The sequence below is a fragment of the Protopterus annectens genome, chromosome 7.part0, assembly GCF_019279795.1.
Source record: "Protopterus annectens isolate FY-2018-M chromosome 7.part0, PAN1.0, whole genome shotgun sequence".
NCBI lineage: Eukaryota > Metazoa > Chordata > Ceratodontiformes > Protopteridae > Protopterus > Protopterus annectens.
This window is the reverse complement of record NC_056739.1, coordinates 1,688,020,160-1,688,047,758: the sequence shown is the minus strand read 5'-3', so window position 1 is coordinate 1,688,047,758 and position 27,599 is coordinate 1,688,020,160. Positions and strand designations below refer to the sequence as shown.

The window sequence follows — 27,599 nt, the reverse complement described above, 5'->3', positions numbered from 1 at the left end:
TACTATTATGCATGTCTGGAATTTTATGCATTCTCTAAATTTAGCCTTCCTTGGAGGGCACCTGGCATCTGGGGCAAGAAACACTGAAGAAGATGGCGTCGGCTGATGATTTTATACCCCAGCCGCTCTGACGTCAGGGAAGAAGCGACAACAGCCAACGCCGGACCCAGACTTTGGAATCCGGCCGACCGAGGGGCTGCCTGAGGCAGGACAACCCATATGTCAGGACTGCAGTTGCATATCTATCGGACATCTACATTTATGGTAGGTACAAAACTGTACTTTTTGATTCTCTGGAAGTCTCTTGCAGGGCCGCAGTTACGGGTTCTGTCATTAGGAGGCATGCTTGGTTAAAGGAACAGAATCTGCCTGATCATGTTAAAGCAAAACTATTAGATACGCCATTACAGCATGATACCTTATTTGGTGTTAAAGCAGAGGAGGTGTTGAAGAAAATGGAGGACAAAGCGAAATCTATGCAAACAGTAAAGGATTTCTTACAGGTACAGCCACTCAGATTTAGCAGGAACTGGCCTACAAAGAATTGGTCCTTTCCAGTGTCAGACAGGCCACAAAGAGGCAGATACAGACACCCAAGAGGCAGATCCTAGCCCCAGGGCTCATACAGGCCTAAACAGTGGGCCAGTTCTACCTCCAAAAGCGGAGAAGACAAATCACAGCCATACAGGAAACAGTCCCAATGACTTTCCTCTGCCAGCAACAAGCACTTATCTTTTGGCAGCCCCCTTAGGGGGAAAACTAGCACTTTTTTCTCAAAATTGGCACATGATCACCCAGGACAAATGGGTCTTGAATATAGTGTCCCAGGGCTACAGGTTCCACTTTCACACCCTGCCAAGGGCAAAAGGTATGCCAGACCTGCCACACAATCAATGGGCAAAGGCACAAAAACAAGTTTCATCCCTCATGGACATAAGGACTATTCAACAACAGCAGGGACAAGGATTTTACTCAAGACTTTTCTTGGTACCCAGAAAGGACAAAGCCTGGAGACCAATACTGGACCTGTCTATTCTAAATACATTTATGGACGTCCCAAAATTCAAAATGTTGACTCTGCAGCAGCTTCTGCCCATGCTGGGCAAGAAGGCTTGGCTTGTAACTTTGGACCTAAAAGAGGCATACCTGCATATACCAATCAGACAATCTTGCAGAAGATATCTCAGATTCATAGCTGGCTCAATGCACTACCAATTCTCTGCACTGCCCTTTGGCTTATCTACTGCGCCCAGGGACTTCACAAAATGCCTGGCACCAGTAATTGCATTTTGCAGACAAAGTGGAATTCAAATATATCCTTACTTGAACGACTGCCTTATTCAAGCAGAGAACAAGGACATTCTTCTAAAGCATCTGGTGTTTGTAAAAAGATTATTAATTTGCCTAGGGTACATAGTCAATGAAAATAAATCAAAACTAGTACCCTCTCGAGAGATAATATTCCTGGGTGCAAGCTTAAATACAACTGCCCAGATGGCTTATCTCTCTCCAGACAAACAAAGGCAGCTGACTTCTTACTTCAAAATGTTGGCAACAAAGACCCAGTTATCTGCAAGAAAAATTCTGCAGGCTTTGGGCTTTATGGCATCCTGCATTCTGCTAATTCCTTATGCCAGACTGCATATGAGGAAACTTCAATGGTATCTAAAAAGTGTTTGGACTCAACATTGTCACAGCCTGGAAACATTAGTTACCCTCATTCCTTGGCTGCAACAGGAGTTTAGATGGTGGGCACAGGCCTGTCACCACAACAAGGGACAGCTATTCACCCTACCCACAGCCAGGCAGTCAGTAACAACAGATGCATCAGATTATGCCTGGGCGGCCCACATGGCAGGAAAATGTATTCAGGGCACATGGCCCACAAGCCAAATGCATCTTCATATCAATCAAAAAGAGATGCTAGGTGTTCAGAATGCCCTGACAGCTTTCAAGTATCTACTTCATCCAGGACAACAACTGATAAGGACGGACAATACTACAGTCATGTGGTACATAAACAAGCAGGGAGGCACACATTCCTACCCCCTCTGCAGACAAGCCATGACTTTGTGGGACACAGCATTGACTTATCAAGTACACCTGCAAGCACAAATCCTGTCAGGAAAGAAAAATACTCTGACAGGCGACCTAAGCAGAAACCTCATGGATCCCCACGAGTGGAAACTGGATCCACAAGTCTTCAGCATGATAACAAAGAAATGGGGATTCCCAGACACAGATCTATTTGCCTCCCCTCACAACTGCCAACTACAGAGATTCTGCACAAGGACTTATCACAAGCAAGCATGGAAAGTGGATGCTCTGTCATTCAGCTGGAAAACCCTAACAGTATATGCCTTTCCTCCTCTGCCTCTCCTCCTCAAGGTACTCCTAAAGGTCAGACAAGAGAAGCCAAAAATGATTCTGATTGCCCCAGACTGGCCCCGCCAGCACTGGTACCCAATCCTAAAGAGCTTGTCTCAAGACCCAGCCTGGACATTACCTCTAATTCCTCACTTACTGATCCTGCGAAACAATCAGATCCTGCACAGCCAACTCAGGACCCTAAATCTGGCAGCATGGTGGATAATATAGCCATTCAGAACACACCTCTCTCTAAAGCAGTGATGGATGTTATTTTGGAGGTCAGGAGGCCCAGTACCAGAAAATCTTATGCAGAAAAATGGAAAAGATTCTGTGCTTGGAACCAGGCACAAGGAATTGACACGTTTGTACCAAATATTCCTCAGATTTTACAATATCTAACTGAGATGCTGGACAAAGGCCTATCCTTTTCATCAATTAAAATCCATGCCTCTGCCATTTCAGCTCATTACAATACGGAACCACATATTTTTCCTCATCCGTTGCTAAGGCAGTACCTCAGAGGGGCCAAAAACATAAGACCTCCAAGGAGAGCACCAATACCTGCATGGGACCTCAATTATGTCTTGGAAAAACTCAGACTGCCGCCTTTTGAGCCAGCCAATACAGCTGAAATAAAGTTCTTATCTTGGAAAACAGCTCTGCTCCTAACAATAACCTCTGCAAGACGAGTCTCAGAGTTACAGGCACTCATGGCTGTGGAACCTTTTACCATTTTCCATCCAGACAGGGTTTCTCTGAGGACGAACCCAATATTTATGCCTAAGGTAGTGTCTAGTGTGGCCCTTAACCAAACCCTTCATTTGCCTACTTTTTATCCAAACCCAAAGAATAAGGGTGAGAGACCCCTGCATTCTTTGTACATACACAGACAGCTACGCTTCTACTTGGACAGAACTAAAGCTTTCAGAAAGACTGAGCAACTCTTAGTGGCATATGCTGCAGGATCACAAGGAAAGGCCATCTCAAAGCAGACTATTTCAAAATGGATAGGCCACTGCATTCGTTTCTGCTATTCACAACATGGCAAATCAGTGCCTAAGGGCATTAGGCCACATTCAACCAGGGCAGCAGCCACTTCAGCAGCCTTCCTCAGAGGAGTACCAACCAAAGACATTTTAGAGGCTGCAACTTGGAGTTCAGTGCACACTTATACCAAGCGCTACCATTTACCTCTCTACTCTAAATCCAGAGCAGGCTTTTCCACTGCAGTTCTGCAGGGCCTTATAGCCTCTCCTAATCCTATTTAGGCCCAGCCACCCAACCTCAGATTTGGGATTCAACCCAAGTGTAATGACTGCGACAGTGAAACACGATGAGCATAGTACAGTTGTGTACCTACATAAATGTAGATGTTAGAGTGTATTCACTGTTGCAGTCCAGGTTACCCACCCACCATCTCCCTTTTCTTTGCTTGGACTTAACTGTACTTCTCTATCCTATACAACCTATGTGGTGTAATTGCTTGTAGATGAAGGAAATGTTTATTTTAGTTCATGCATACTTATTGGCATAATTTTTAGCCTACCAATTTGGGGGCACCTGACATCTGGGGCAAGAAAAACTCAAGAAAATGGCGTCGGCTGCATCTTTTGTACCCCTGGTGCACTGATGTCAGGGAAGAGGCGACAGCAACCGACGCCGGACCTAGACTTTGGAATTCAGGCCGACTGTGGGTAGCCTCCCAGCAGGATAACCCAAGTGCAATAACTGCAGCAGTGAATACACTCTAACATCTACATTTATGGTAGGTACACAACTGTACTTTCTGGCTTGCCACCTTGGTTCCACCTAGCCAGAGCGCTGAGTGTTATACCCAGTGGAGTCCAAGTTACTAAGTCTGATCTAAGGGCGTTAGTCCTTGTAAGCCGAGAAGAATTTAGGGTGTGAATGTACATGTTGCTTGTCAGAACACCACAGTAATGGAGCTCGAAAAAGCTAATGAGCAAAGATGAGGGTGCCGCCAAGCGGAGAGGGTAGGCTATCCCTTATTCCCCACCACCTGAGCTTGAAAAAGCTGATGAGGAAGGATGAGGGTGCCGCCAAGCGGAGAGGGTAGGCTATCCATCTCCTACTGGGAAAAGAGAAGGCCAGTTGGGATTCTAGAACAGGAATGAATGGGCCTTTAGAGCTCTTGCCTAGCCCAGGAATGCCTGGCTCTTGTCTCCCTGGAATGAATGGGTTGATTTGGTGCAGCTAAAGGAGCCACTGGGTGAGGTCCTGCAGGGAGGGGGGGTGGGGGTTGCGGTCACAGATGAAGATTAATCTGCACATCAGCATTCTGGAGATGAGAGCAGTCATCCTAAATCTGCAGATATTTCAAGATCACTACAGTAGTGTGTAGTTACTATCCACCCTGTGACAGTAGGGCAGTACTATGGTTTATAAACAGGCAGGGAGGAAGGCCAATTCTTTTGAGAGGCAGTGAGGATACATAGAGGCTGTGTAAACAAGTAATTTTCTGATAGCCAGTCACAACATTTTACATCTGTTTTTTGGGTAACTTTATTCAGGGATCCATCAAGTGCCATTCCACAAGAGTGACAACAGCATGCTTTGCCCACCCCCAAAAAAGTTTCCTCCTCCTTTTTGTGAAACAGCTTATGACCTGCATTCCTGTCCAGATACCGTGAAGTTATTCCACAAATGTAGTTGATTGTCTGCTATGACAACATTGTTAATTCAGAGCTTACTTAAGCTGAATTTACTCCATCTTATCTGAAATGTGAAACATTTGAAAACAAATCTCACTGATAGTTAAAATCAACCCACAGCTTTTTGAGTTTGTTCGCAAAGTCTGGTGTACTAAACAAAAGTCACCACAGATAATGTCTAAACTTCAGGAGGAAAACAGCAGTGTACTGGTAGCCATCAGTGGCAAAAGGTTAAAAACGGGCACTGCGATAATGTTGAAATTTCATTTTTTCAGAACTTGTCAAAGCACAGGTTCCTGTACAAGAGCACCAGATAGACAAAGGCATAATCTTCATTCAGTACTTGCCAAAACTACCAATTAAAAATACAAGACAAGGATTTCTTCTGGAATTTTACTAGAAATACAGAAATAGAAAGAAAAAACAATAAGACAAAGCCAAAATAGTAGTCTGGACCTTGTTCTTGACTAAAAAGTTATGAAAACTGTAAAAAGACTTTCTTGGAATTCCATTTGGTATATGTGTTAAAAACTGAATTGGTTTTGTATTCTGAGGGTAGAGATTGTTGTGTATTGTTTGGCATGCATTTTATATGTAGCTAGTCCAACCCAGGTGTTGCCCATCAACTAATGGAAAACCAGTAACTAGTGTTAAGGTGCCTTCAGAGATGCTAGAGAGTATACATCCAGTAACTGCGAATTAGGGACGCTCAAGTCCTCTGCTGTTATGGTGAATACTTCACATAACCTCACTTTCCACAAAAATGGCTAGCTGTGCAACCATTACAGAAGAGACAGAGAGAACAGAATAATATATTTTGTTGCATTTCTGTTTCCTTGCTATAAGACTGCAGAAGGGTTTATTCAGCTTTGTCATGTTGGGTTTTATACTTGGCCCAAAAGGGAGTTGTGTGTATAAAATGCTGCAGCTATATTTAGATAAATAACCATTTACTTGCTGCTACTATTCTCAGGTGTTACCCCATCCAGCCGAAAAGTAAACGCATCTCTGTCAGCCAGCAGTCTTCTAGCACTTACCCAGTCTCCACTTCTTTTCAAGAGAAAGACGTCATCTAGAAATAAAGAATTTTCAGAAGGTAAGCTTTTTTTCATCCATGTAATGTATTTTTTGTGGTGTTCCTATCACCCTTATTACCAGAAGCAAGGTGATGCATTTACTATTATGAATCATTTTATTACTTGAAACCTTGTGTGTATTTCTTTATTATTTAGTGTCCCATCAGTTTTGTAATTGAAGTTATCATAAAAGTAGCTCATTTTGTTTTTGTAAGCTATCCAGTATTTCATGAAGCTCTATAAAAGTAAATGAGCTTGTTTGCAAATTTTAGTACATTAAGAAAGTATTGTGTACTTCCTGTCTGCTTATTTATTTATTTCTAAACCACTGTTTAAAAGAATGCCTCTGAGGAGTTCGAAATAACAGAATCTGATGTTGTTAATCTTCGTTCATTCCTTACTGATGGATTATCGGTTGCGTCCTCTGAACCGAGCCAGCCATATATCAAGCTCTCGTCAGCCAAAAACTCTCGAGCCAAGGTCCTACCCAGAATGCTCTGCTCCCCCGTTACCTCCGATCTCGTTTGCCACATTGCTGTACAGCCGTGTCAAGCCACTCTCTTGTCAGCTAAGTTCATAGGTTGGTACTAGGCTATCGGCCCTAGGGCCTATACAAGCCTAGCCATAACAATTCCCTGGCTATTTCTTCCCACAATATTTACTTCCCTGGACCCGTGTCTAGCAGGGCGACTGACATGATCCCCAGGGTAAATTTCCCATCTCCCATCCAGTCAAGGTTCCTTTTGAAGAGGGCCAAGGAGGCGCTCTGCTTGACATGTATGGGCAGTCTATCCCAGAGTATGGGGAGTTTCTGGTTCAGGAACCTATCCCTCCAGCATGTTTTGTTCATTGTGATGACAAGGTTTAGGTCCCTGGAGCATGTGGCTCTGATGGATTGGGATTTCTTTAAGTGTCAGAAAAAAGATTGCAGAAGCACAAAAGCCCAATGAACTTCTTCTTACAAGTCTTAAAGGTCTTGTAGTCAGTAAATACTTCTCCGTTGATGAAAATCCTTTAATGTTAAGCAACAGTAAAATACACGGCAAGTAAAACAGTCACTAGTAGTAGAATCAAAAATAAAAACAAGGAATAAATCAAGCGCTTTCAGCCGTTCCTATGACGGGCTTTTTCAAGATAAGTTACTACCATTTCTTTGCTTGCTTAAATACAATGCTGAAAATTCAATTACTCAATTAAAAAACTTTTAACACTCCAATTAAGTCAATTATTGGGTGGAATTTCATTAGTATTTAAGGAAAGACACTGCTAAGCGTATTCAGTTCACATACATTTTCATCAGACAGTTTTTTAAAGTATTCCTACTATAGTACATTCTGCACACTGTTATTTGTACTAATTAATCGGTGATGTTTTGTGGAACGTTGTGCTGAAATTAACAAATTATTACTCTAATTACTAATAATGTTCTTCCACTAATGTTTGTGTTAAAATAAAAATAAAAAGTTTTGTTTAGAAGAAACCCTCCGCTCTCCTGTTGTCTGCCGCGGGTAAATTTAGCCGTGGAATCAAACGTTAATTCTTATATAAATTTAACTGACTTTTAGTCCTGACTTTGCTCTCTGCTTATTTTATTGCCTGTGCATTATTAAAAATCAAATAATGTGTTGAATACTTCGTTCTCTTCTGTTGTTGGACGTGATACTGTCTTGAAAATAGCTAACCACGTACTATTTGTTCTTACATGCTGAAATCATTAAAAGAATGTATTGTGTTTTTTAGGTGTTGGTTAAATCTAAATAAACATATTGTTTCGTTCACATTATTATTGCTCAAACTTCGTAGAATAGATTTTGAATTAACAATTTTTATTCTGTCGGATCTTTTATTGTTCGACTTAAAGAAAAGACAAGTGTCAGATCTAATGTTATCATATTCACATAAAGCTTCAGTGTTATAATATTATTTTAACAGTAAGCTACCTTTGCTTAAAATCTGTTAAAACTTGTTATAAAAGTTCTAAAAAGTATTCATTTAATACAATATAATTTGCGTGCGTGAAAACATGCACGTAGATTTTAATATGTGACAATCTTATTGTGTTAATCAATTTCCAACTACAATAAATACATTGTTATTGGTTAACATCAAAATAGATATCTAATAAATAAATAATATATAAATGTATAAATATATATAAATGTATATAAATGAATAAATACATAATAATATAAATATATAAATACATAAATATAAGTATAATATAAATGTGTGTTTGAGTGTGCGTATTAAATGTTCATAAAATATTTTAAAAATGTACTTATGTTTAAACTGAACATTAAAGTTTTAAAATATAGACTGTGGGTATTTTTTACTACTTGTAACATTTTATCAATAAATTATTATTACATTTAAAAAATATTATTTCGTTAAAGTTATTATTTCGTTTGTAATTAGTATCCAATGAAAAAATGTTATAAACTCTTTCAAAATTAATGTGAAAGTATACTCTTGATCAGTTGATTTTTTTAATATAAAAGTTTTTATGGTATAAAAAAATTTTTTTAATCCTGAAATGCACCTGGCATATTAATTAAATTTATCATAGTTTTGCCCTTCTTAATTTGAGGAGGCTTGTAATGCTAATAGTTTCATTGAGTCCTAGAAATTTTGAAGCATTTAATTTAAGTTGCCAATTCAACTCCTTAAATTCAATGGTCGCTTCCCAGTCTCCCCCTCTAGAATTAAGGGGAACCTGTTCTATAACCATGAATTTTAATGTCATGTTAGGGCATTTAATAAGATGTTTGACAAAGGCATTTGTTTCTTTCTTTTTCCGAATGTCATACATATGCTCATAAATTCTCTTGCGTAGTGTTCTTTCAGATTTACCTATATAAAAACTGTCACATTCTTGGCAAATACCTAGGTATATAATACCTTTTGACCCACAGTTATAATAACATGTTGGTTTTACATAAAATTTTCTTGATTTGATGTAATAACCATTACTTTAAAGGATATAGGAACATTGTTTACAACTATTACATTTATATGTTTCAATCCTGCCACCTTTGTTATCAGATTGTGTTGGTGGTTGATTTTCAAACATGTTTTTCAAATTAGCATTTCTTGCATTTACAAACATCGGTCTTTCTGGCACCCATTTTTTTGTTTCTTCGTTTGTAGTCAAAATGGGCCAGTATTTATTAACCATTTTCTTTAATTGTTCAGTTTCATTATTGAAAGTACAACAAAAAGTGGTTTTAAAAGGTGGGGGATTCATTTTAACTTCTGATATGGGGTTCACTGGAAATGCTGGTTCCAACACTGTGCCTAATAGTGGACTGTATATACCTGTTCTTCCTTCTAAAACTTCTTGATACATTTTCTCTATTAATGTCAATGGGTAACCTCTCTCAGAGAAGAGTTTTCTTAACACTTGGGCTTCAGCAAAAAATTTTTCATCCGTATTACACATTCTTGAAGCCCTAATGAATTGACCTTTAACAATGCCCTTTTTCTGTGAAAAAGGATGGGCACTGCTGAAATGCAGATATGTGTTAGAGAAGGTTGGTTTTCTATATATTGAAGATTCAAAAGTTTGTAATTCTGTATTCTTGACTAGTAATACATCTAAATAATTCATGTGTGTATTACTAACATTGGATGTAAATTTTAAAAAACTTGTGGTCTCATTTATATATAACAAAAATGTTTCTAAACTTGTTATACTACCTTCCCATAAAATACAAATATCATCTAGGTATCTTCTATAGTGTAAAATGTTCTTCTCCCATCTTGTATCAAAGATATATTCATTTTCCCAGTGACACAGAACTAAATTTGCATATGCTGAGGCACATGGTGATCCCATGGCCACCCCTTTATTTTGCTTGAAGAACTCCCCATTAAAATAAATAAAATTATTCTTTAAAATCATCACCATAAAATCAGTTAATAAATTTATAATATTGTTGTTAAAATTTGAAAGTTTGATCAGTATTTCGTTGAACCATTGTGTTCCAATGTCGTGTGGAGTGCTAGGAAAAAGGTCAATTACATCTATTGTTACTAGGAAGTCTGTTTTGGTGTAATAACACTCTTTTATACCTTTTAGGAACTCCCAAGAGTCCTTACAAATATGTCCAATTGATGTAATGGTAGTTTTGAGTGTTGCATCTACAAATTTGCCAAGGGGTTCTGTGATGCTACCTGAACCTGCCACAATTGGTCTAAACTTGAGTGGTTCTAACCCCTTGTGAATCTTGGGTATACCAAATATTACTGGTGTAAGGGGTTTACTAACTAATAAATAATTATGTAATTTCTCATTAATAACTCCCTGCATTAACATATCATACAATATATGTTTAATCCTTGCATATGCTATGTTCAACTCATTTATTGAAAGGGTGCTATACTGTTCTGTGTCCTGAAGCATATTGTGAATTACTTGTTCATATTCTGTTTTATACATTAAAACTACCCCTCCCCCTTTGTCCGGTTTCATTACCCTTATCTGCTCATTCCTTAGTTGTTTAATAAGTTTAAAACAGTCTTGATGTAAATTTTGTTTATAAACATTTTTATTGGATAAGCTTCTAATTTCTGTTTCCATCATATCTTCGAAAATTTTAACTACAGGATGAAGGGGTGGGTTAAAAATACTTGGTCTGCTGACTAAGTCCCTAGAAAGGTTCTTTCCTTTAAAGAAAATATCTAAATTCAGCTGTCTCGTGAACAGTTTAAATTCTAAAATAGTTTTGGTTATGTCAATACTTTTGGTTGGGACAAACTGAAAACCCTTGGTAAATAATTCAAAATGCATATCCTTAACTTGATTTTCTGTAAAATTAAATATGGTGAAATTATTTTTTGTCTCTATCACATATGTTGAAGAATGTGTTTGAGGTGAATTAATCTCATCTAGTGTTAATATATCTACCTGCGCTGTTTCCCCCACGCTTGTTGGTTCTGGAACTGTGCTCTGTTCCCTTGCCTGCGTTGGGGAAATTGAAAACCCTGATTGTCAATATTTTTTGGGGTAGAATTATTATTATTCTGTTTTTGGGCCAATCTTTCACTACGTCTCAAAGTTTCAGTCATGGGTGTGTTGTCATTTACATTTTGGAAAGAAGAAGATGCTCCATTTTTATTCGTAAATCTAGTAGACCAGTTCTGTTTATTTGAATAACATAATGTTATCCCATTCTTGTAGTCATTTAAATCTCTTTCTAACTTCTTAACTTTTCTTTCTATAATCCTTACACAGTACTGGTCAACCTCATGAAAAACATCATTATAATCTTTCTTAATCCTAAAAAAAGAAATGTCAGTATTAATAGAGTCATTCAATATATTCAATTCTTCCAGTAACATGTCAGCTTTCTTTTCATAGTCCTTCACCATGAGATGTAACATTTCCAGTCCAGTACAGTCAAAAAGTTCAGAGATTTCCTTATGCAATTCTGAGCCAACTGTTGCATTATTTGGGAATTTATTAATACGTAGCCCTCTTGGCACTCTCTTTACTTTAATACATTCTTGCAGGTAGTCAATCTCTAGTTTTGTTGCTTTAAAGGAGTATAGTTTGTCAGTAAACAATGAGAAATCTGAATCTACTTTGCTAATATTATTAGTAGTAACGTTATTGTGCACAGTACCTGCTGAGATGGCAAATTGCTTACTGGACCAAGCATTGAAATTAAAAGTTCTCTGTGAATTATCCGTTGCAGGAAAAACAGATTGATGTTGAGAAAAAGGTTCCTTCCTTTGCGAAGTGCTGGGTTGTTGCTCAGAACCATCAGAAGAAGGTAAATCCGGTATATTTGTTCTCTTCGCGCCAAATTCTTGCTCCTGGTTTGCAGCAATTCTGCTGCTGGGATTAATATTACTGTCTCTAATTTAAGTGTAGCATGTCCAGTAGCTCTGGGTTTGACATGGCCTTGTATGTTGAGCAGAGATCGCTTTTGAGTAGACGATATGTGACAGAGTATGGCTTGAGTTTCTTTAGTCGGTCAGCATAGGGCATCAGCTTTAGGCCTGTGATTCTTTTAGTGAGGTGTTTCTGCAGCCTTTCCAGCTGTTGCAGATGTCTTGTGAGGTACATACCAAATGGGGCGTTGTGCTCCATGATGGGTCTAATGAGAGATGTGTACTGTGGGACAATGACTTCCTTTTTTCTGAATGAAAAGCCCTTACTGATGAGGTGTGCCGCATAGGATTTCCTGATTGTTGTGGCGATGTGGTTATCGAAGGTGAGACCACTGTCCACTTGTGTTCCTAAGCCTCTTATCACACTTTCGGTGTTTAGTGTACTGCCACCTATGTGGTAATTCCTGGGTACATTTTTTTTCCCAAAGGGGATAACTGTACACTTCTTGACAATGAGCTTGAGCCCATGGCTCTGGCACCAAGCATCTGTTTCTGTACGCCCTTTTTTAGAATATCCACATCATTTGGGGATTCGATAATGGCTCCCCGTTTGCAGTCATTTGCGAACTTTGTTAGGCAGAGTCCCTCACTGTTGGCCTGTACTTCAGAGAAGTAGATGCCAAACAAGAGCGGTCCCTGGACTGAACCTTGAGGTACTCCACTTGTCTGGAGCTGGATTTGGAATCTGCCACTTTTACATTGTGGCTTCTGTCAGTAAGCCAGTTGAAAACCCATTGAGTGACGTAGGGTTTTATGCCCAGCTTAGTAAGTTTATCTATGATTCCAGAGTTTGGGGATGGTGTTGAAGGCCTTGGTGAGGTCCAGATAGGCTGTGTGGACTGCCTTACCCTCGTCCACGGCTCTGGAGACTGATTCGAAGTCAGTCAGTCAGGTTCGGGAGACATGATCGGCCCTTCACAAACCCAAAGTGGGTGGGGTCCAGTGTTTTAAGGTTGCCAATGTCTTTGTTTATATTATTCTCCCACCCTATCGTATCTTTAAGACTCTCTCCTGTTAGTTTCTTTCCCTTTATTACCCTTTTTTTTACCTTTGAGGTAATTCTTCATTGCCATCCTTGGTAATCCTTCCTTCTTTCTGTCTTTGCTTACCCTTCTGGGTAGCCTTTCTTATTCTTGGTCCTGTCGTTCTTCTCCACATTATTATGTCAGACAAGAAAAGTAGTGTTGGTTTTAAACAGTGTAAGGACTGCGGCCCGTAAGTTACTGCTTTCCGATGGCCATGACTTGTGTCTATTGTTTGAATGTCTCTAACCTTACTGTGGATCCCCGTGTGGGATTTGTAGAAATATTTCGACCAGGACTATTAACGAGAGAAAGTACAAGTTAATCCTGAAAGGTCTCCTCAAATCTCCTTTCTGTGAGGCTATTTCTGGGTCAGAGGGCTCACACCCTCCTGCTAAACCCCATAATAGGCGTTCTTCCTCTTCGTCATCAAGGTCACTCACTTTATCTCCCTGTGGAGATCGCAGGGAGTCGACTCATAAGAAAGTGAAAATTAGTACTCCAGCGCCGCCACCTGTGACCCTTTCGGCTCCAGGCACGGCACCACCCCAGTTGATTCTTGCTCCAGCCATGTCCTCCTTATCGACACCAGCACCGGAGTTCCCGGTGCAGACACTGCTCTGACAGTTCCGTCGCGGCCCTTATAGCACTGTCCCTGCAGGTACAGTCTCCTTCAGCACCATTGGTGCAATTCCCTTTGGCCCAGAGTCTGACGATACTGTCCTCCACGGTGCAGACATTTTCGGCACCGACATGCTCTTCGGTGCACTCCCTTTCGGCACCGTCATTGTTACCGGTGCAGACACCTTCCTTGACGGCACTGTACCCATCGGTGCAAACACCTTCCTCGATGGCACCGTGCCCATCAGTGCAGACACCTTCCTCGATGGCACCGTGCCCATCAGTGCAGACACCTTCCTCGACGGCACCGTGCCCATCAGTGCAGACACCTTCCTCGACGGCACTGTGCCCATCGGCGCAGGCACCTTCCTCGATGGCACACTACCCATCGGTGCAGGCACCTTCCTCAATGGCACTGTACCCATCGATGCAGACACCTTCCACGAAGGCACTGTACCCATCGGCACAGGCACCTTCCTCGATGGCACCGTACCCCTCGGCGCAGGCACCTTCCTCGACGGCACCAGACCAGATAGGATCCAGTTTTTACTCAAGGTTCTTTTTAGTGCCAAAAAAGACAGGGGACTGGTGACCAATTCTGGATCTCAGCACACTGAACAAATTTGTAAAAACAAAGAAATTCTGGATGGTCACCGTTCAGTCTATCCTTCCTCTTTTGGAAGACGACGATTGGATGTGCTCTGTAGATCTTCAAGATGCGTATTACCACATAAAAATGGACAAGCACTCAAGAAGATACCTCCGCTTCCTTATAGGAGCCAGTCACTACCAATTTTGAGCACTGCCGTTCGGTCTCTCTAGTGCCACCAGTGTGTTCACCAAATGCATGGCAGTGGTTATCGTGCACCTGCGATTTAAAGGATTACAGGCGTTTTCATATCTAGATGACTGGCTCCTCACCACCCCCGCCAACCGTGTACTGTAAGAAGCCCTATACTAAACTCTCCTCACAGCACAATGCCTGGGAATCACTATAAACTGGGAGGAGTCCAACACGACCCCAGCACAGTCTTTAGAATTCATTGGGTGTACTGTTGGATACAAGAAATTACACAACATCTCTCCTGGACCACAGAACTCAAAGAATAAGGCAGCAGGTTCAGCCGCTGCTCTGTCACCGCAAATCTTTTGCTCGGTCCATAGTCCAAATCTTGGCGTTGATGGCAGCCTCGATCATCATTGTTCCTTTTGCCAAAATTCCACATGAGACTCCTTCAGTGGTTACTTTTCATGCAGTGGTACCCTCTACAACATCCTTTGTCTTTTCAGATAAGTGTAACTCAGAGATGCAAGCAAGATTTACTCTGGTGGATGTCTCGAAATCCCCAACAGTGGTCTCGCCCCTTCAGCCCCCATCAGCTGAAAGCCACAGTGACCTCGGATGCTACCCTGATGGGGTGGGTGGGGCTATGTCAGGGAAGCTCTGCCCAAGGCACCTGGTGGGAGATGGAGGCCCTTTTGCATATCAGTGTCCTGGAATTGAGGGTGGTGCTACTAGCATTGCAAGCATTCCATTCTATCCTTCTGTCAGGGACTATTTGCGATCCAATCAGACAACATGTCAGTGGTCTGGTACATCAACAAGCAAGGGGGCACCAGATCTTATCGTTTATGCCAAGAGGCCTTAAGAATATGGCAATGGGTGATAGCTTCCATCAGCTTTCTAGTTGCAACGCACATTCCTGGGAGCTCTAACGTGATAGCGGACAAGTTGAGCAGATGCATCCTACAACCTCATAAGTGGTCCCTCAACCCTGTGATAGCAGAAAAAATTTTCAACCGCTGGGGGCCAGCCTTGCTGTGACCTATTTGCCTCCCCAACCAAGTACAAGTGCAGCAACTATTTTGCCCTTATCCCCCCCTCGGGGACAGTCACCAAGAGACGCTCTAGTCCATGCTTGGCCCTCGGGTCTACTTTTTGCTTGTCCTCCTCTCTCGCTCATCTCCCAGTTTTTGAAGAAAGCACAGCAATTGAAAAGCAAAGTGATCCTCATTGCTCCATATTGGCCTCAACAAGTCTGGTTCCCTTTCCTCTGGCCTCACCTGCTAGATCGACCGTGGATCCTTAATCCATCCACAGCATTGATCTTCCATCCACAGGGTCTGACTCACATCAATCTAACAACCCTGAAACTGACAGCTTGGTTTCTCCACTTCCAGTGATTGCCAGGCAGGAAAACCTATCGTCCCCAGTGTGCAATATTCTTATTGCATCTCATAAATCGTCCACCAGAGTTATCTGTCTCAATAAATGGAAAAGGTTTTCTCTATGGGCAGCGAATAAACAATTAGACCCCTTGTCAGCCCCAGTTTCAGTGGTTTTGGATTACATATCACATCTTTTCCACTCTGGGGTGTCTGCCTCTACTATTCGTGTGCATTTAGCTGCCATTGAAAATTTCCACATTGGTTTTCAGGATTCTTCGTTCGTGTCACATAGACACTGTAAAACATTCTTGAAGGGGGTTCTTTACCTAAAACCTCCCTTTTGAGAACCAATACAACCTTGGGATTTGGCCTTGGTCCTGCAAGCCCTAACAGCTCCCCCCTTTGAACCTGCATCTTCATGTGATTTAAAATATCTCTCATGGAAAACTTTGTTTCTGATTGCAGTCACATCAGACAGGCGCTTGTCAGAACTTCAAGCCTTATGCATCAAATGTCCCCATCTTATCTTCCATAAGGATAGGGTATCACTGAGGACTAATTCTTCCTTTTTACCAAAAGTGGTGTCAGAGCAGTCTATCAAACAGTCTATTGACCTTGCAGTAGTTTTTCCTAATCATTCTAATAAGAGAGAGAGTATTGCCTGCACACTCTGGATGTTCATAGGTAAATACGATTCTACCTGGACAGAAGTAAATCTACCCGTAAATCATACCAACGTTTTCCTGGCCTTTTCTGGACCAAGACTAGGTCAACCTGTCTCGAAAGTTACATTGGCATCATGGTTGAGAAATTGCATTACCTTTATCTACAACAAGAACAATATCACCTTGCCTCACAGAGTGAAATCACATTCTACAAGGTCTATGGCAACTTCAGCAGCTTTCCATGCCAAGGCTTCCCTCAATGCTATTTGCTCAGCTGCGACTTGGGCCAAACCTCATATTGTTATTCTTCATTACAAACTGGATTTGGCCTCCAGAGGGTAGAGCTGCTTTTGGCTCCATGGTGCTCAAGAATGTCTTTCCATGTGGGCCACCAAGGGATACAGGTAGCTGGGGGCTCTGTCCCATCAGTAAAGCATGAACGAAGATTAACAACATCAGATAAAGAAGTTATGTCTTACCATAACGTTCCAGGTGGTGGTCTTCGTTCATTCATTACTCCACACCCTCCGTCCCCCTCCGGAGGTTCCTGGTTGATCTCATATACTCCTTTATTGTAGGTCTGTTATGATCAGAGGTAGCCTCTACTTTTTGTCTGTCAACTTGAAAACTTGATCTGAGGTAACTGGGAGCAGAGCATTCTGGGTAGGACTTTGGCTCAAGAGTTTTTGGCTGATGCAAGCTTGATATATGGCCGTCTCAGTTCCGAGGACAGAACCAATAACCCATCAGTAATGAATGAACAAAGATCAACAACACAGATGCAACATTATGGTAAGACACTTCTTTTTAGGACACCTGAAGCACTCCATTTGTTGTTCAGCATAGTTTAAGAAGTGTATTAAACCACGTTTCTTTTCTGTGTTGTCATAACCATGTTTTGTTATTATTGCTGTTACTGAAAGCTGATAAGAGGAAGATCATCTGAGCAGCAGAGGCAGCATCCTGACAAATTCAATTGTGCTGTCAGACCTCACCTGTCCGTAGTGAACTACACTCATGCAGAATCCTATTGCAAAGAAATAATCCAGCTACAAACACGTCCATCTTGATGGTCTCACCTCAATTCTTTCCAAGTACTGCGTTTGTGCATTGTTTATGCTGCGGACTGTTTTAAACCTTCTCATACTCTCTCAGGAAAAATATCTTAAATCCTGCCTTAATTTTTCAGGACTATTTTAGCCATATTCCTTTGTTCATTGGTAGCTGTCAGTGCTTACAAGTCTTTGCCCACAATTGCCATGCGTCTTTTTGAATATAACATATCAAAGTGCACATTCACATCATTTCCTTCCTCCCAAGCAAGTAGTCTTGCATCTTTTTTGTAGTCTGTCTTTAATAGTCAGTGGTTCTCAGGTTCCAAGCAAACCCCCCCCACCAACCAACAAAAAAAAAGCAAACTTTTGAACAGATCTTCAATGGAAGCTATTTTTAAAAAGTGAAATAAATGACATTGGAGATTTTCATTTGCCAGTAACCTTTCCTCGGTTCTTCTACTTGTGCATTTCTTAAATGTTTAAGTAGAGTTTCTCAGCTTCATAGCCTAAGAATTCTAGAAATGCTTAATAGAGAAAAGTAGTATAATTATGGAAAGATAATCTCTCTCATCTTCATTGTTGTTCTTTATATTAAACTAACTTATATTATCCACAGTAGAAATAACAGAACATTTAGGTATAGATAGTCAGGTTATCCAAAGTATTTAGGAGGTGTGTTGTACCTTATCTGTTGAATTTAAGACTGTTGGTTTTTCTACATAGGAACAATAACTGTGAGATGCTACTTTACCAACATTTAAATAATTTAATGACAATGAGGTATAGAAAAGAAAACATAAACAACACTAGTAGTGATACTTATAGGCCTACTGTGGCACTAGAAGCTGAGCCTGGTGCTTAGGAAGAGCATAATTTTCTTGAGGGGGTGTTGATGGATTGAGCCTTTTCCAAAATAGAAAATTTATAAAAATAGTAATGTCTTAGGAGGGCTGCACTGACCATGCATTTTAAATCTAAAAGGGATTTAATTTCTATCATTACCTGATTATTCAGTGGCTTGCTTTGAAGATTTATGGACGAATGGGTTCAACTCAGGAAATCTTAGCCCAGTGGGCCTCATAGAGAGCGTAAGAGAAGCCAGCATTCTTAGCTTTCTAAGAGGGTGGCTGCCTGCTTTTCTGGAAATGTAGGATAGTAGTTCTTTAAAATGGTACAAGCATTCCATTTGAATACGAGAATGAGTATTGCATCAGGTAAGGAAGTTTGTACAATAGTTTTGAAATCACGCGATGCGCCACTTATCAGCTGCAAGGAAGAAGCAGATTTCAGTTCATAGAAATTACTCTTCATCCTTGATTTTTTAGTGTAGCTGTTCAGGGTTTATGCTTGTTTAGGGTTAGAGCTTCACCAAAGGCATACTATATAAAGTGATTTTATTGTGATTACAATTATTGTTATTACATTAGTTATATGTTGTAATTTTAGTTTTTATAAAGTCAATTTAAAAATATTTATCTTGGAGGATATAAGTTGCTGTTATCAAGGATAAGTATTTACAGTTTGCATTCATTTTATACTATTAAGTTTCATGATGGACAGTTTGAACAAGCATGAACTAAATGACCTCTGGCACAGTTTTTTGTCAGATTGTGAAAGCTGTGGCATGTTTGCTAAAAAATCTATCAGGCCTACTGAAAGGTATTAATTGTACAAAGTTGCCTGAGCTTTTAAGCATATTAAAGATAAAATTATTGGTTCTAACAAATGTAGCTGCAGTAGTAAGAAAGAGTTCCAGACTTTAGACACATTTGTTCAGTATTGGATTGAGTATCTTAAAGTTGCTGCCGGTACAGTTTCAGATGTAAATAATTCTAAAGTGTAGTTATGATTAGTCTGTGAAGGAAATTAGAAATTAAGTTAAACTCCTGTAAAGAAAAATAATGTAGCTAGAAGAGATGATGGTAAACGGGAAAAAGTGGCAGTGTAATAAAAAATCGAATAAAATCTAAGTGAGTTAGAAGTGGTAGGACAACTGCTAATAGTAGTCCCAAATAAATAGAATTTCATGAGGTTAGTACACTTGACATCCTATCCTTCGTTTCTAAAATATTGATTTCAAAGGATTTAGAGTCTTTGAAGTTGAAAGTGACTAGTTAATGAACTGACTTAAATGGGGAAAGAGATGGAATAGAGCATGAAGAGGCTATATTCATAAATACCAGTTGAACAATGTTATCCCCTGTATAGACTGTTACAAGTCTGCTCCTGGGAGTTTAGTGTTTAGTAAGTGTAGGAGCTTTTGGCATATCCCACACTGGAGGTTTAAGTACTACAATTTACCACGGGGTAATCAGTTTCCTAAAGCTATAGCTTTCTTGTTTATGTGGAGAGCTCAGCGAGTATGTTTAGGAATTGTAGTGGAATTTCTGGGGAAGTAGTGGGTGTCCTGTAACTGGCTACAAGCTGAGATAGTCTGTCCTGTTTAGTGCAATCTGGAATTTAATTATTTCAGTTTGTGGGTCAGTTTGCTCGGATGTAATATGATCTGTAATAAGTATAAACGTCATTGGGTCTAAAGGCGCATGGTATGAAGGAAGTGCTTTCTATTCATTTAAACCAAGTTTCAATAATTCTAAAGATATGGATGTTATCCAAATGCAGGAGAGGCTCAAGATCAGGTAGTTTGTTGTCCATTAGCTGGACTCTGTCTAAAAAAAAAAAAAAAAAAAATGGCACTATAGGGTCAACAAAGGCTGAAGCAAGTATGCATTGCCAAGTGCACACCATCCTTTACAAAGCAGGTAGGATCAAGCATCTTGTACTATAGTCAGCTTGTTTTGAATCCAAAAAAAAAATCAAAACTTTTCTTTCTCCCAAGGCAAGTGATCACCTTAAGCTCTCCTTCTCTATTTCTTCCCTAAGTAAAACTGTCAATAACACTGAAACTTACACAAAATTACTAGGAATGACAATTGATTAAAATTTGACTTGCACATCCAGCATTCGATTAAGAAAACTAATCAAAAACTTGGACTTCTATCACCCAATTCCAGACTCTCCCTGGCTCAAGCCTATCTACTTCCTCGTCTCCACTATGGAGCCCCCAGTTCTAAATAACCTTAAATTCTGCCTGCAGTCTGCACTGGAACAAACGTACAATAAAATTGCTAAATTTGCAGCTAATCTATCAAATTCCATCCACCATTGCCTTGCTGTCAAGCTGCACTGGATTGAACTTCCCATTCATTTCAAGTTATCTCAACTCCATATAACCCACTTCCTTCTTAATAAACCCATTGCCTGTCCTCTCTCCAACTTAGTCACTTACTGTATCCCTTCCCGTCCCTTACACAGTACTGATAAATTCCTTCTCCAAACTTATAGGTCCAAAATGAACATTGGCAATCTTTTATATAAAACCTCCATATCTAAATTCTGGAGTAATCTCACTGCCAATTTACGCTGTATTATATACACAAACAGCTTCAAAAAAGAATTAAAAAACTTTCTCCAGAAAACTTTGTTATGCCTCTGCAAGGACGCTACCTAATCTTGACTATGTCTTCTGTCTCACTTTTTGAATAGAAAGTTCTCTGGCTCCACACTAGTTAGGTGATGCTATTGAACTATATATTCTTTATGGAATGTAGCATGCTTTTAACAATATAATTACTTGTTTATTTTTGTTACTTTTTCTATTTTTATGTTTGTATAAAATGGTGCTGTCTTACTATGTTCATATGTTGTAATATTATCTTTATTATGCCTTTGTTTATGTATGCAAAATTGTCATTATGCTTTTTTTGGAGCTTTTCTCCTCGGGTCTCCACTGAAAATGGGCCTGTGCCCAGTTGGACCAACCCGGTTAACAAATGTGAAATGACTAAACAGGTGGAAAAGGAAAAAGTGTAAGAACAAGTCCAAAAGTGTAGTGGAAAATAAGAGAAAAATGGGAATATATCAGTTGAATCAGATATCAAGCTCCTGCTCATCTCCTGGTTAAACAAATTGAGCTTAACCTGTCCTAAGATTTAGAAAACTCAAACTACTAGTTCCAGTAAAAAATCAAAGGTTATACATCATCTGAATTCATTTTCCATTTTTCTTGTCCCACTTTTGTTTGTTTTTTTACCTTTCTTCTTTTTACACATCCTTACCATCCTCCATTCTCTTCCTCCTTCTATCACCTGTAGCGCACTGCCTCTAATTTATACATTTTCCTTTTCTACCCTGTGTTTTTTTCCCTTATTTTTCCTGCTTTGTTTTGTTTTTTCTTACCTTTATTACTTCACCTCATCTTTTCCTATTGCCAGTCTACCACTCATCATGTCAGCAGTTTTTCAGTAGTTTACATACTGTTATGAATACAATTTTTTCCACCTTGTATTTTTTGTACTGCTCATTTTTTTGTTTGTAACTTTGATCTAGAAGTTCCATCATTTCAGATCACAAAGTTGCATCATATTGTGTTATTGCATTGTTTTAAAGATAACATCGAAAGGGGCATAAAACATTTTTATTTCACACAAAAAGTGTTTGCACGTGAGCACTTTTGTTTGTGTAAACAGAAGTTTGCTTTGTAGCCTTTGAAAAATACATAGTTTTAAAGATTTCTTCTAAATGCGTAAGACTAAGCATTCTTAGCTCTGTTTACAGTATTAATATTAATGGGCAGGCAGGAGATGCATACATCACTTGGGTTCCAGCTCTAATTATGCTGGATTAGTGTAGTTAAGTAATTGTGCTTTAGTTACGTAATTGTCAAACTGTTTGACAATTGATTTTTTGTGTGTGTGAAAAGGGAAGTTTGTTTTGCATCTTTAGACTTGATCTTTGCAGTTGTATTGCCAACAGTATATTACATCTTTCTCTCCCTCACATTTTGTACTGTTCTTTTTTGACTTGGTATTGTTTTATAACTCTCAGCAAGTGTGATCATTATTTCTAAATTGTATTTTGTACTGAAGATTTTCTCCTGTGTCCTCCTCTGAAAACGGTCTTTTAGGGCCAGTTGGACTAACCCGGTAAACAAATGCCAATAAATATGATTTTTTTGTGATGAGACTCCTCACAATCAAACTGCAACCACTGTTCTTGATTTATTTCTTGATTTATCTGATGAGAACAGCAACTGATACGAATCTTTAGGTAATTCATAAAATGAACAGCATACAGATGATCCAATTAAAAAAAAAAAATAATCTGATGATGTCAATCTTAACTTTATCCTTGACTGCGGGTTCAGTTCTGAATCTCGAAACTGATTTGGCCATTTTTCAGGCTCGTGCCTTCCAAAAAAACTCGAGCTTAGCTTTACCAATAATGTTTCTCTCAAAATTACCTCAGATCTTGTTTGCCACTTTTCAGTGTGAGACGCATTTTTTCTTGTCAGCTCTTGAGTGAATGCTTTCATCTAGAACTGTAAGTTTCTTTTACTAAAACATTTCTTTGCTTTTCACTTACCCAGCTCCTCTATGCTATTAATTTAACACTGCTTTAGTGTTTTTTCTTTTTACCATCACTTATACAGTCACTTACTACAGCACACAACCGTCGTCATTACCTAGAGGAAAACAGTTTTTGGATTTACTTTCTTCGCTTGCTTAGAGAAAAACAGCTCTTGTACTCATTTTCCTAGCTTATCTAAAGGAAAATAGTTTATTCAGGCATGTCCAAGGGTCAGGTTCCAGTGTTCTCTCCTCTTTATCTGATATCTGGGCATCTTGGGGCAATGTAGCAATGGCCTCATGTACACAGAAAACCCTCTCCTCCTACCACCCAACACTACAAACCTGTGAGAGATGCACTTATCTAGCCAAACTGGAGGTAAAGCTCTCTCCAACCAAGACTGAACTTGACAGTCAAGAGGAGAAGGTAAACGCTTGCAAAACACCACACTCATCACATAGTCCCACTAAATCTACAACGCCAAAATCCACACACAGAAACACAAAAACATTCGCAGAGGCTCTCAATAATAATCTGCTCAAGCAACAGAGACCTCCAAAGCAGAAATGCAAGCAACCTCCACCCCCCAATACAACCCAAATGACACACAGCCCACAGACTCAGTGTGCCACTCAACCACAGCCCATAAGGCAAAACAACTTACCCAGCACACTAGTCATAGGTGACCATAGTCAGGCACACTGATGTCCCACTCGCCAGGCTAAACAAGGAGCAGGTTACTGTCAGTTGCCTGTCAGGTGCCAGGATCCACCACATAACGCACGCACTCTGGTAACTCCACAACAAGTACAAATATGATTCTGTCATTGTCCATGTTGGTGTGAACGATCTGAGACGTGTTTCCCTGAACTACATGAAGCGACATGGAAGAGCTCTCCAATCTTGTAGCCCAGGCAGGTATGACCCTAGACCTGAGTAGCATTCTGCTATCACCCAGAATGATACTACAGTACAAGGACAAAATGATTGACTTCAACAGTTGGCTAAGCTTCTGGTGTAATTCTAAGGGGATCCAATATCTGTCTGCCCTGGCACGACATGGGCAGAGATGACCTGTATCTTTCACCCCTGGGATTCCGGATACTGGCTTAAGGCTCTTGCCGCCGCTATAGTGCCTTTTTTTAGGCAATGTTCAAATGACAAATTCACAACCGTAACAGGAACAGGCAAGCAAAAACTGAGGGTAATGCTACAAGTCTAAATCTCAAAATGCACTCACTCGAGGCAGTCCTTAAAAAGGAGAACATCGATATCTGTGCAGTGACTGAGACCTGGTTCACGGCACCAGAGAGCACCCCTGTACTACCAGGCTATAACTCATGCCACACTTTTCAGCCATGTAACCTGGACCAGAACACCAAAGGCGGAGGTGTGTCCATATTCATTAAGGATATCAACACCTGTAGGCTAGTTGCTCAGCATAATGCATCCGAGGTTATCCAAGTGCAACTACCACTGGGCAAAACTGCAATCCAAATTGTAGCTTGCTACAGATCTCCCACCATGCACCAGGATTCCCACTCCTCTTTTCTTGATATACTGGAAAATATTAGGATTCAATCAAACACCCTAATAATGGGCGATTTCAGCTACCCAACCATTAACTGGGAAAACTACTTATGTACCAACTCCCTCGCTCAGTGCTTTCTGGAATTCATAAATTCCAATGCCCTGGGTCAACTTATCCGTACCCCCACCAGGGGCAACAGTATTCTAGACCTAGTCATTGCCAACATGAGTGACCGGTGTTCCACACTTGAAGTCAACTCCTCATTAGCCCGATCCGACCATATGCTAATCACCTTAGATATCCACATCCCGCTCCCACCCCCCATTAAGGAAACCACGGTAAAAAATTTCTCCAAAGCCAACTCCATGCTTCTTAAGACAGAAGTGGCGACCTTCATGACACCCATGCAGATGGACAATACAGTTACAACTGCTGAATCCTACACAAATGCACTCTATAAGCACCTAAATGAGTGCATAGATTGTGCTCTTCCAAACAGAACCAAGATGCTGTCCTCCAAAAAAAGGAAGCCCATCTGGTGGTCCCCTGCCATAAACAAACTGTACAACAGAAGGAAGAAACTGTTGCAAAAGAGAGTAAAATCCCACGAGTGGAGGAGCTCCCTGGTCAGCCTCAATAAGAAGCTGAGATCCATTATAAGATCCTCCAAAGCTAGCTACGACAACAAAATCGCCACTGATTTTAAGGACAACCACAAAGCATTCTGTAGCTATGTCAAGAATCTCAATGGCAACACCCAGATCTGCTCTGAGTTGCAACACACCGGCATGAAAATTACAGTACCAACTCATATTGCCAACATCCTGGCAGATAGGTTAGATCCTAACTTTACCCCCCTCTCACCCCCTAAAGGGCCCATATCTATATAGGAAGAATGCAGAGTCCCTGTAATCACAACTATGCAGGTAAAAGCTGCACACTCTAAAGCCAAAAACACAGCATCCATGACACCGGACAACATCCCAGGCTGCGTTTTACATGAACTTCAGAACGAACTGGCTCCCCACCTAAGCACCATGTTCAATCATAGCCTCACATCAGGCTTTGTGCCCACTGAATGGCGTACAGCAACAATTATCCCACTCCACAAAGGGGGAGTCACCACTGATCCCAGGAACTATCGCCCTATTAGCTTGACGAGCCTGGTCTGCAAGGCCATGGAATGTATCATCATGGAACTCATAAACAAAGACATTGGTAACCTCCAAACTCTGGACCCCACCCAGTTCAGGTTTGTGAAAGGCAGATCATGCCTCCTGAACATGATCAACAACTTTGAGGCAGTCACCAAAGCCGTAGACGAGGGTAAGGTGGTTCACACAGCCTATCTTGACCTTGCCAAGGCTTTTGACACCATCCCCCATTCTGGAATTATAACTAAACTAGGTATAAATCTCTATGTCACAAGATGGATTGCCAACTGGCTCATTGACAGAACCCACACTGTAAAAATTGTAGACTCCAAATCTGACTTCAAGCCATTGACAAGTGGGAGTACCACAGTGTTTAGTCCTGGAACCTCTCCTTTTCGGTATCTAATTCTCTGAAGTACAGGCTAACACAGAAGGCCTCTGGCTTACAAACTTCGCAGATGACTGCAAACTACGAGCCATAGTTGAGTCACCAAATGATGTGGACATCCTACAGGAGGGCCTCACTGAGACAGATGCCTGGTGTCAGAGCCATGGCCTCAAGCTCAATGCCAAAAAGTGCATTGTCATCCCCTTTGGTAAAAACTCCATGAACTACCACATAGGCAGCAGTCTACTTAACACCGAATGTGTGATAAGAGACCTTGGGACCCAGGTGGACAGTAGTCTCTCCATTGATAATCACATTGCCACAGTAGTCGGGAAGTCCTTCTCTGTTGCACACCTCATCACAAAAGGGTTCTCATCCAGAAAAAAAAGAGGTCATTGTTCCCCTCTACTCGACAATCATTAGACCCATTATAGAGTACAAAGCCCCTTTTGGAATGTGCCTCACAAGACATCTTCAGCAGCTGGAAAGGGCACAGAAGTACCTCACAAAGAAGATTACTAGCCTCAAACAGATGCCCTACACTGACCGTCTCAAAAAACTCCAACTTTACTCCGTAGCATATTGCCTACTCTGAGGTGATCTCTGCCTGACATATAAAGCTATGTCAAACTCAGAGCTGTTGGACATGCTACACCTAAAGAAATCCCACTCCCTCTGAGCTACACGCTCTAGGGACCTAAACCATGTCACCACAATAAACGGAACATGCTGGAGGGTTAGATTCCTGTCCCAGATATTTCCCATACTCGAACAAGCTACCCGTCTATGTCAAGCAAAGTTCCTCATTAGCACTCTTCAAGAAAATTCTTGATGAGTGGATGGGAAATGGGAAATACACCCCGGGGATCACTTCTGTGGCTCTGCTCGACAGTGGCACAGGAAAATAACTTTCTTGGGTGGCGTAAGCCAGGGAACCTTGTTGGATAGCCTAGTACCTACCTATGAACCGTTGTTGGTAATCCTTTGCTTTCACTTTCTTTATTCCTCCATCTACCTTAATGGGGGTACAGGATAAATAGCTTCCCAGCTGGCAACCCTCACATGCAGCCGAAGGGACCAGGGCAGCAGGTACCGGCATAGCCATTAGGAGACCCACTGGATGCGCTTATGTGAGTTTGCGGAACTATTTAAGTCTTCTTCTGTCAATGCCCCTTTTGATAGTACATTAATTTTTGGCCCCAAATTAAGAGACCCTTGCTAGATGTGAGAAGGATGGAAAGATTGTTTCTGCCGTGGGGGTACGTTTTTCCACTCCTCAACTCCCTTACTCCAGGAACCAGAGGAGTGGGAAGCTATGGTTACAAAAGTCCCAAGAGTCTTTTCAGGACTCGCGTGATAACAACCCCCCCAGGGCAGAAGAGGGAGTTGCAATGGAAGGCACCATGCTGGAGGCTGAGGTGGCCAGCAAAATCAAGGTTCCAGGGATTCGTTTCCTGGCAAATCCTATTAGCCCTCGTGAACAGAGGCCTGATTGCCATCCTCTGGAGGCACTCAAGAGGACGACTATCACTGCATCTTCCTGTCTGGCTAAACATAACTGACAACTGGGTG

The 27,599-nt window shown here is 40.8% G+C and overlaps 1 protein-coding gene across 1 annotated transcript in view; it reads left to right on the top strand.

Moving 5' to 3' along the window:
- The window catches only part of TICRR (TOPBP1 interacting checkpoint and replication regulator), a 3,405,639-nt gene that overhangs the window by 3,086,486 nt on the left and 291,554 nt on the right, over positions 1–27,599 (top strand). Inside the window, exon 23 of the mRNA XM_044078205.1 lies at positions 6,016–6,138. Within this exon, the coding sequence (XP_043934140.1) occupies positions 6,016–6,138 (123 nt within the window). The remainder of the gene's footprint in view (positions 1–6,015; positions 6,139–27,599) is intronic.